Consider the following 10144-nt stretch of genomic DNA (forward strand, 5'->3'; position numbering starts at 1 on the left):
AAAAATTGCCCATGAGTCCTTATGCCCTGGGAGTCTTATCTGAGATTTGTTTTTTATTTTAAAGAAACTATGGAAGCTTCCCAGGAGTTTTTATGCCGCGGGGTCTTACTTCTCCTGGGGCTTGCCTTTTGTCTCAGAAGACAGAGGAATTTCCCACCCTGGGGCAGTTGCCTGGGCCACGCAGCCGCCTTATGAGACTAAGCAATCCAGTTGTAAACTGATAGTTGCTCAGAATATTTTGATATTCTGATTATACAAAAAAGGGAGATCATAACATAAGTTAGCACTGGAAATTCTGATTTTTCAGATCTTTTCCTTTTCTATCCGGAATTTGTCAGTCAACAGAGGTTACACAGCTTGTGTCAGTAAGCAATACCATACCAAACTCTATACTCAAACTAATTCTAAATGGATTAAAGATTTGGACATAAGATCCCAAACTGGATACCTGAAAGAAAATAAAGTGGCACAACACGAAAGCTGCATAAAATGTCCCTGAAGACACAACCCAATACCTAGGGAAACCAAAGGAAAAACCAACAACTGGACAACGCCAAATGTTACAGTTTTCATACTTCCAAAGAAGCCAGCATGAGTACAGAAAGGGGTCCTACAGAACGGGAAAGAACCTGACGCCGCACGCCTACGCGGGCTCATTCCCCCATTCATAATGATCCACACAATCCAAGAATCAAACCACTGACTTGATTAAAAATGGGCAAAGGAATTGAATAAACACTTCTCTAAAGTGGCAGTTCTGCTGCCCTAAGGACATAGGAATGTTCGTCTTAACTCATTCAAGAGAAGTGTGAGTTAAAACCACACTGAGGTGGCCTCCCTGGAGGTGGCAAGGGGTTAAGGCCTAGCACTAGGCCCAATTTGAGCCACTGTAGCACGAGTTCGATCCCTGGGCATGGTCGTGACCCACTTGACACAGCGGACCTCTCCTACTTCTCCTCTGATCCCCTCAGCAGGAACTTCCAGGGAATCCACTGTTCTGTTTCCCACTCGGTCTCTGGGTCTCCTCTCATAGCACCCCCACCCCAAATCTGTAGCCCGTACCCTAGGTCTTATATGCACAAGTAAATACGTCTTCAAAAACACCACACACTGACATGCCCACTGCCCGGGAGAACCGCCCACACGAAAAAGCGTCAAATGGGCAACGCTGGAGGGTGGCAGTGACAAAGGAGGTCTCGCCACGGCTGGTGGCTGGTGGCAGATGGGACAGTTCCTGTGGCTAATGGGCAGGTCGCTGAAGGAATAAGCAGGAAATACCTACGACCAACAAAACCTCTAGAAGCTATTTACCCAAGTAAACACGCAGGTGAAATTCCCACACCGAGAGCAGAGCGGCACCGCTCCCACTGCCGGGCCAGTCCCAACCCCAGTCCCGTCACCAGAGGCTCGGACAGGACAGGACGGGGGAGCAGGTGCCGTGGCACTGAGCAGAGGGGCGCTGAGGACAAAGTGGGGCGCCGGGAGGTGAGGATCCCGAGTGAAGTAAGTGAGAGGTGAAGACAGGCATCAGGTGCCCCCTCATCTGCGGGATATAAACCCAAACACAGGGGCGGTCAAAATACAGCAGGAATAAAACTTGGAGGCCACAAAGATCGAGTCACCAGAGGGAACAAGGAAAAGGTGGGGGCGTGAGGAGGGAGGCAGATGGGCCACAGCCAGGGGCTACAGAGGGGAATGAAAAGGGCAGGGCCAGGCGGGAGGAACACAGGAGGAGAGACATCTCCTGCAAGGCTTCCAGAGCCGCCCATGGCAGGACAGGCTGAGACAGGACAGTCAGTAAAGCAGCAAGCCAGCAAACAAGGGCGGGAGGTGTGAAAGTTTTAAAAACACAGTTTTCCCTGAGGTCACCAGTGGTCAGATGTGGCAGGAAACTTGTGGAAGCAAAGGCCAGAGGAGGGGAACTGGCCCTGAGAACAGCCCGGGTAGCAGAGAGCGTCACGGGACGGGTATTCAGGCGGCGCCAAGGGCAAACGCAAAGGAGCCGTGGAAACTGCCAGAAAGCAGGACTGGACAGTCTCCTGGGCACCTAAGCCGACGGGCCGCTGAGACACGAGTGGGGAGTTATCAAGGACCCTTGGGCTCAATGTCACATATTGTGAGGCTGACCGCTGCAGGGAGGCCTCCCAGAGTGTCTGGACACATGGTATTATTTCAGCAACAGCACAGAAACCTTCGAAATTAACTTGTCCTTTTAAAGACATGGGGCTCCCTGTCCACCACTCTGCACTCAGGGCCTCAGGCACCATTCCCGCCTCTCCCCCATCACCTCACATCTCACTGCCAGTGCAGACCTCGGGAGTGTATATTTCCAGATGGGTGAAGAGCCACTGTCCACACCATCACCCATGGGTCAACGAGCCCCAGGCTCACTCTGCTCTGCAAGGGCCCAGGTGCCAGGACACACATCACAGTGTCCCCCAGGGGTCCCTTCTCATCAGGGAGCATGTGTGTAACTCTAAGGTGCCTCAGAGTGGAGCCAATTTCCAACAGAGCCCAAATGATGTTTTCCCACTGTCACCTCCCTCCTTGGTTGATGTTTTGTGTTTGCAATGACAACAGCCTGATTTGGCTGTTTGGCCTGAATCAGGTAGTCCACAGCAAGGTCATCTACTCCTCTTCCTAGGGAGGAAGTCCTACAAAACCTTCGGCTTTGTAGTAACTAAACCATTTATATCAGAGAACTTCTTACTTCTTGTTGGTTATACAGGCCAACACACACACACACACACACATACACACCATAATCTCAACAGATGATGAAAGGGTGCTCATAAAAATTCTTCCCCCAAAGGGAATAAATTATTATTTAAATGATATTTATTTAAAGATTGCTTTACTTATGCACCAGAACTGGGAAACATGTGTAGGGGTGGTGAGAGGATTCACCAGAGACAGAATGGGGAGCAAAACAGGCCAACAGCCAAAGTACACTGCTCAGGGGAGCAGTGGGCAAGACAGGAGAGGTCTGCTGAGACATGTGGGTCAGCTCCTCGGTTGGGATTGAACCTTTACTGAGGCAGCTGCAGCTCACTTGCAGTGCTGTGTTTTAACCCGTTGGACCACCAGGCAGGGAATAAATATTCTTTTTTAAGTGCAAACTAGAAAAGAAAAGTGAAACTGTCACCATTCACACATGACATTTTAGTAGACTCAGAGAAACCAAGAGACTATTAAAAACTTCTAGAAATAATGAACATGGTAACAAGGCAGATGCAAAATTAAATACATAAAAAGCACTGACATTTCTATATTCAAACAATGTACCAGACAAGGAAATGAGGAAACAGTTCTGTTAATTGTCACACCACAAAGGATGAAATACAAAGTTGTAAACTTAATGGAGGAGGTGAAGGACCTGAAAGTTGAAAACTACAACCCTGTTACAGGAAATGAGTCACAAAGGAAGAGAGAGACAGCCGAGCTCGCAGGCTGAGAGAACTATCATCATCAGAGAGGCCACACTGCCAGAGCAAGTTACAGCTGCGCTGCCGTCACGATTCAAATGCCAGTGATTTTTTTTTAATGGGAAGAGAAAATGATCAATTTTATACAGAACCACAGAAGATGAAAGTCGTTAAAACAATCCTGACAGAAGATGACATTGGAAACATCAAGCTTCCTGAAGACTTCAAACTATATTAACCAGCACAATATTCGAAACAGTGTAATACTGAACCAAAACCAAACACATACAAGTTGGAAGACAGTTAAACGCCCAGAGATAAATCCATAAATAAGAGTGGCTGATAGTATGACAACAGAGCTACAGCAACGCACTGGGACAAGGCAGTCTCTGCAATCAACGGTGCTGGACACCATGGAGAGCCTCTTGCAGGAAACAAGGGCCCTCCAGGGCGGTAGTGCGGTTCATGTGCAGCACGGTGAAGCTGTCCCAAGCCACTGCACCAGAGTTCTGGTCCTCAGCCAGGGAAGGGGCCACATGGCAGGGCAGATCTCTCCTGACCCGCCCGCTGCGCCTCTCACCAGTGCATTTCAGTCCATCTGCTTGCTCTGCTCCCCACTGTCTCTCAGGAGCCCGCTCACCCCTACATCTCTAGCCTGCACCCCTGTTATTGCATGCATAAGTCAATAAATCTTTAAAATAAAAAAAGGAAGCAACACCCATACCCAACCCCATACACAACATGAATTCAAAATGGATTAAAGATCTGGACATGAGAACTGAAACCAAAAAATACATCACAGGACATACAGGGGACACACTAAGGACAGATGGCACAAAATGTGCCAGGGAACACACCCCCCTATCCAGGGAAACCAACACACCAGGAAACAATGGCACTCCATCAGGCTTTTGTACCTCAAAAAGAAACCAGCACAAAAACGAAGGGGCACCCACAAAGTGGGACATAACAATATCATGCATCACACTGGTAAGGGGTCATCACAAAATGTGTAATTTTTACACAGTCCAACCACAAACCAATGACTTAATTTAAAACTGGGCAAAGGGACTAAATACTTCTAGTGAAAAGAGATTCTGTAGACTAGAGTGTGAAAAAGCATTCAACATCACTCATTACAAGGGAAATGTGAATCACAACCGCAGTAATGGACACCGCCCCAGTGTGAATGGCCAACAGAAAAAAGAATGGAATAAACAACCTTGGAGAGCTGCAGTAGAAAGATCTCAGCACTGCCTGTGGGAATGCAAGTGGGTGCAGCCCTGTGCAAATGGTACAGAGATTTCTTAAAGAAGCTAAAGAATTCCTTTGAACATAGGAAGTTGTGTTTTGTAGAGTGCCCTTTGGATTTAGACACAGAAGGACAGCAGAGGTCATCAACATAATGAAGGAGGGTGCTGGGCTGAAGGTTGTATAACGAGAGTGCACTAGCTAACGCCTGACCAAAAGAATGAGGGCTGTCTCAGAAACCTTGGGGTAGGGCTGTCCAGGCCAGTTGTTGGAAAATACGCATGTCTGGACCTTCCCAAGTAAAAGCAAATAAGATGTAATGCTGAGATCCAGAATGATGGTAAAGCATCTTTAAGTTGAGTACAAAGACATATGTGGTAGAAGATGGTATACGAGACAGGAGGGTATGTAGAGGATGGCACTAGGGGATGGAAAGGTACTACTGCTTCGCTGATGAGGCAAAAGTCTTGAACCAGATGGTAACAGCCATCAGGCCTTTTAATGGGGAGAATTGTTACAGGGCAAGTTGTAGGAGTAAGGAGTCCCTTTCCTGGGAGTCACTGTATCTTAAGTTTGAGGCCTGGCGGTGAGGAAAATGGGAAACTGGGCAAGAGGGAAATGAGGGATCCCTACAGCGAATAGGGATTGTAGTATGACGGGTGGCAACAACCAGGGTAGAGACATCCCATGCTTGCAGGTTAACAAGGTCTGGAGGTACAGGGGTATCCTGGGTTTAGGGTTCAGTCAGATAGTAAGGGAAGGATGAAAGTGTCTGCCGGTCAGGAGACCATGAGATCTGGCTCCCAATGTTGCCAGTAGGACCAGCAAGAGATTGTACCCTTAGAACCCCATTCTACCCCTGTACCCACAGTGCCTGCCCAGAGTTTGTGAGTGTTACCAGGGCTGAGTCAGTTCCTAGGCCTAATGTGAGCTGCTTATATTCCCCTATTTTTCATGAAATGGAACTGAACTCACCTCCATCCTGCCAGACACCAACTAAAAAAGCCCCATTTTAACAGTAATCTCCTGTGTCCTAAAAATAAGCAACTGCTGCCAAAGCAAATAACATCATGAAATGTTTCTCACACACACCCTGCCTCCCAGATGCACATAATAAAAAACACCACTTCTCCAACCATTCTGTCATTCCTATGTGACAGCTCAATGACTTTACAGGTTGGATTCAATTTATATAAAATCCATAACAATGTATTCATAAGCCAGAGACACTTCCCTAACTGGAGTGCTTCAAAGATCCTGAAGATGTATGACTCCTAGTAAACCTACTAGAAAAATACACCATTAATGTAAGAACTAAGTACTGTCCATTGTCAGCTCTGTGGATATTTTACCCAACATTCATCAAGGGGAGGCGTCTTCATAGGGGAGGCATGACGATGTCTGCATGTGAAGTCATGGGAAGATTTTGTATTTATCTGACCTTGTGGGGTGTTAGAAGGATGTATAGAACTTCACCTAGAAAGAGGGTCAAGTATCACTTCAGGGTACCCAGAGAGAGTTTAGGCACAAATATGGATGGCAAAGCACTAACACCATGGAGTGTTTGCAAAATTCTTGAAAATACTCCTGCTTTATTCAATACACTCATTACAACGTCCGAGGTTTCTAAAACAACAAAATAAGTGTGTAGTTGTTGCAAAATACAATCAAAACTATTTGAAGTATAAAGTATCTGAGAACAGAGCTTGCTGGTGATGACATGACACTGTGCAGACAACCAGCCTATTGTTCCGGCTGTCACCGTGAGCCTTGCAATGGAGGACTGGTTAATGTTCATGAGCAACATTAATTGCTAGCAATTACACATCAGGATGACCATATAAAACTCAGTTAGTTTTTTAAAGATTTATTTATTCATACAGAACTGGGGTACAGGCCAGAGGGGCACGGACAGAGAGAGGATTCATCAGAGATAGAGTGGGGAACAGAACACAAAGTACATTGCTGAGGGGAGCAGCAGGTGAGACAGGCGAGGTCTGCTGTGCTATGTGAGTCACCCCAGGGCAGGGGATCGAACTTGCATGAAGCAGCCCTGGCCAATTTGCAGTGCTGCGCTTTAACCCCTTGTGCTACCAGGGATCAATTAACTTTTTAAAAATATATATATGGAAGTTCACACATAAGAGTGGAAATAAGACATTTCCAACACCACTGGATGCTCTTGGTTCAACATGCAGATGCAAACATTTAAAAGCTTCTTGTCCTTCTGATACCAGGACCCAGACTCAGTGTGCGATACACTGTTTAGGTAGTGTGAGAGGTCAATTCGATGCTTTTATGAAAGTCACCTGTTCTGCCATCATGTGCCTTTGAAGATTTCTTGTTGCAACACTCTCAAATATTATTCATGATCTCTATTACTTCCATGAAATAACAGCAGAATAGTACTAAACTCTCAGTGGGTTCCCTAAAAAAGAAAATGATGGAATGACTTGAACTTCAGCATCTTTATTTGTCTGACTTTTATGTCAATAGTGAAGCCCTTATATCTTCTTGGAGATAGATCCATCTTTTGAGTCAACCACAAACAGCTATTTCCATTTAGATTTGCTTCACACATATTACAGTGTCTTAAATTTGCCCGTGCAAGTTTTATGTGAACCATTTCATAAGAGGGTCCCTCAGATGTTTGGGGCAGCAAATATCAATCACGTGACTTCACATAAACCTGAGAAAGCCATAGCACGAAGTGATTTAGAATTAAATTACATTCATCACATCTCTTCATAATATCTCAAGTATGGCTAATACAAATGGATATAGAAAACAACAGTAGATGTCTCCAAACATCATCTTGCACTTTTATTTTTTTCAAGATTTATTTATGTATGAAGAACTGGAGTAAAGGCCAGAGGTATGGGGGGTGATGTGAGAGGATTCACCAGAGGCAGAGTAGGAAGCAGAACAGGCAGACTGAGAGAGTATATCGCAAAAGGGAGAAGTGGGCAAGACAGGAGTGTTTTGCCACGCCATGTAGTTCACATCCCTGACTGTGGATTGATCTCAGGCCGAAGCAGCTAGTGATAGCTTCCCAGTGCTTTGCTTTAACCTGCTGCGCCACCAGGGAAGCCCCGCTCCCATCTTTAACTTTTTATTTATAGTAACATCTAGTGTTTTAATGTCAGTTTCTGCTCCACAACAATATTCTGATTTAAGGTAAAGTGTGAGAAGTAGTATAAACTTCCTATAGAACTGCAGTTATCTTAATAAGCATTTAAACTTCCGTATGAATCACATTCTCCTATTTTGCCTTCAAATATCCAGTATGAAAATCTGGTGGTGTCAAAATATTTGGAGTAATCATTCATCATTTTCTATTTACAGGTTATTCTCAGTACACACAGTGATGTTTAGGATGATTTGAGTTCCAGTGAAATGCACTGCCACTTTGGTTAAATTTTGGAATTCTAGTGAAAGACATTGATGTAAAAAAATTGACTTCACAATTTTAACATTTCTCTCTGATGTGAATTCTCTCATGTAGAGTACAACTTGACTTCTCTTTAAAGGCTTTGCCACATTCTTCACATTTGTAGGGTTTCCTCCTAGTATAAAATCCATGATGTCAACTAAGTTTACACTGCCAGTTAAAGGTTTCACCACTTTCTTTACATTTGCAGGGTTACTCCCCAGTATGGATTCTATGATGTTGAGTCACTCCCCAGTATGGATTCTATGATGTTGAGTAAGATTTGACATCTTAAAGGACTTGGCACATTCTTTATTTGTATAAGGCTGTTCCCCAGTATGATTTTTGTAATGGGTACAAAGTCCTGACAGGTAGGTAAAGGGTTTGCCACATACTTCATATCTGTAAGGTTTCTCCCCAGCATAAATGCTATGATGACCAGTAAGACTTGACTTCTTATGAAAGGCTTTGTGACATTCCTCACATTTGTAAGGTTTCTCCCTACTTTAAATTCTATGTCCAATAAGAATTGACTGCTCCTGAAAGGCTTTGCCATATTTATATATATTTTTTTAAGACTTATTTATTTATTCGTACAGAACTGGGGTACAGGTCAGAGATGCAGAGGGTGAGAGGATTCACCAGAGACAGAGTGGGATACAGAAGGCAGATCGATGAAGCACACTGCTGAGGGGAGCAGCGCCAGGTCAGAAGAGGTCTGCCTCGCCATGTGGATCTCCTCCGGGGCAGGCGAGAATCGAACTCATGAGGAAGTGGTTTAAGCTTCTTTGTGTTGTGCTTTAACCCACTGCGCCACCAGGGAGGGCCCCATATTTATATTTTTATAAGACTTTTCCCTAGTATGAATTCTGTAATGCATAGAAAGACCTGACAGCCATGCAAAAGGTTTGCCACATACATCACATTTGTAAGGATTCTCCCCAGTATGAACTCTGTGATATCAAGTAAGATTTGAGTTATTATTAAAGGACTTGCCATATTCTTTACATTCGTAAGGCTTTTCCATAGTATGAATTCTGTAATGATCTTTAAGACTTGACTGCCAGGTAAACGCTTTGCCACATTTTTCATATTCGTGAGGCTTCTGTTCAGTATGAATTCCATAATGTCCAGTAAGATTTGACTTCTTGTTAAAGGCTTTGTCACATTCATCACATTGGTGAGGTTTCTTCCCACTATGAACTTCCCAATGTTGACAAAGGTAACACAAGTATAGAAAGGCCTTACCACAGCCTGGACACATGTAAATCTTTTCTCCAGTATGACTCCTCAGATGCTGAGAGAGCCATGACTGCCAATAAAAGGCTTTATCACACACTTCACATTTGTGCAATTTTTCTCTCTGATGTGGCATGAGGTCTGAGCACCATTTCTTATCTTTGCCATATCCACCGTATCTTTTACAATTGTAGGGTTTCTCTTGACTCGTGTGATACTGCGGAAGCTCAATATGATCCCATGAGTGCTGTTTATCTTCCTTTCGAATTCTCTGAAAAGGATTTGACTGACAGCTTTAAACCTATCCCATACTAAGTTTTGAATAATCATTTACATTATGGATTTGGGGGCTTTCCATATTTTCCAATATTCCTTTCAGAGAATGTGAATTGTAAAAACCATCACATGGATCTTTGCTTACAGACACATATTTACCTATACGTGCAACAGACATAAATGGCGTTTAACCCAACTTGGTTTACATACTTGATCACTTCCTGGAGGTATATAATTCTATGATGCATAATTGTCTCCCTTTGGCAATCTTAGTCACAACAACGATTCTGTTCTTCAATGCTTTTTGACATGTCCAGGTTTCAATAGTTCTAAATTCCCAAAGGTGTAGTAGACTCTACCCACTTCAAGTACCACTGTTAGAAACAAAGCTTCTGTGCATGATGGTAGTGCAGAGACCTGGCTGTCTTGAGAAGAAATGGCTGAAAGATGGGAAGTAATAATCACCACACTTAACAAAACTTAATGCAAGATACTTTATAAAATAAACACCAAATAAAGGTCA

General features: G+C 44.2%; 1 protein-coding gene across 1 annotated transcript; it reads right to left on the minus strand.

The window, feature by feature from the left end:
• Positions 1–1539: 1539 nt before the first annotated feature.
• Positions 1540–9300, minus strand: ZNF781 (zinc finger protein 781). Its single transcript, XM_012734635.1, is given in 3 exon segments — positions 1540–1543; positions 8958–9024; positions 9027–9300. Coding segments are annotated over 3 exon segments (324 nt in total). The 5' UTR covers positions 9280–9300.
• Positions 9301–10144: the final 844 nt, after the last annotated feature.

This window comes from Condylura cristata, unplaced genomic scaffold (assembly GCF_000260355.1).
Source record: "Condylura cristata isolate star-nosed mole 26May11 unplaced genomic scaffold, ConCri1.0 scaffold00063, whole genome shotgun sequence".
In the NCBI taxonomy this organism is placed as follows: Eukaryota; Metazoa; Chordata; class Mammalia; order Eulipotyphla; family Talpidae; genus Condylura; species Condylura cristata.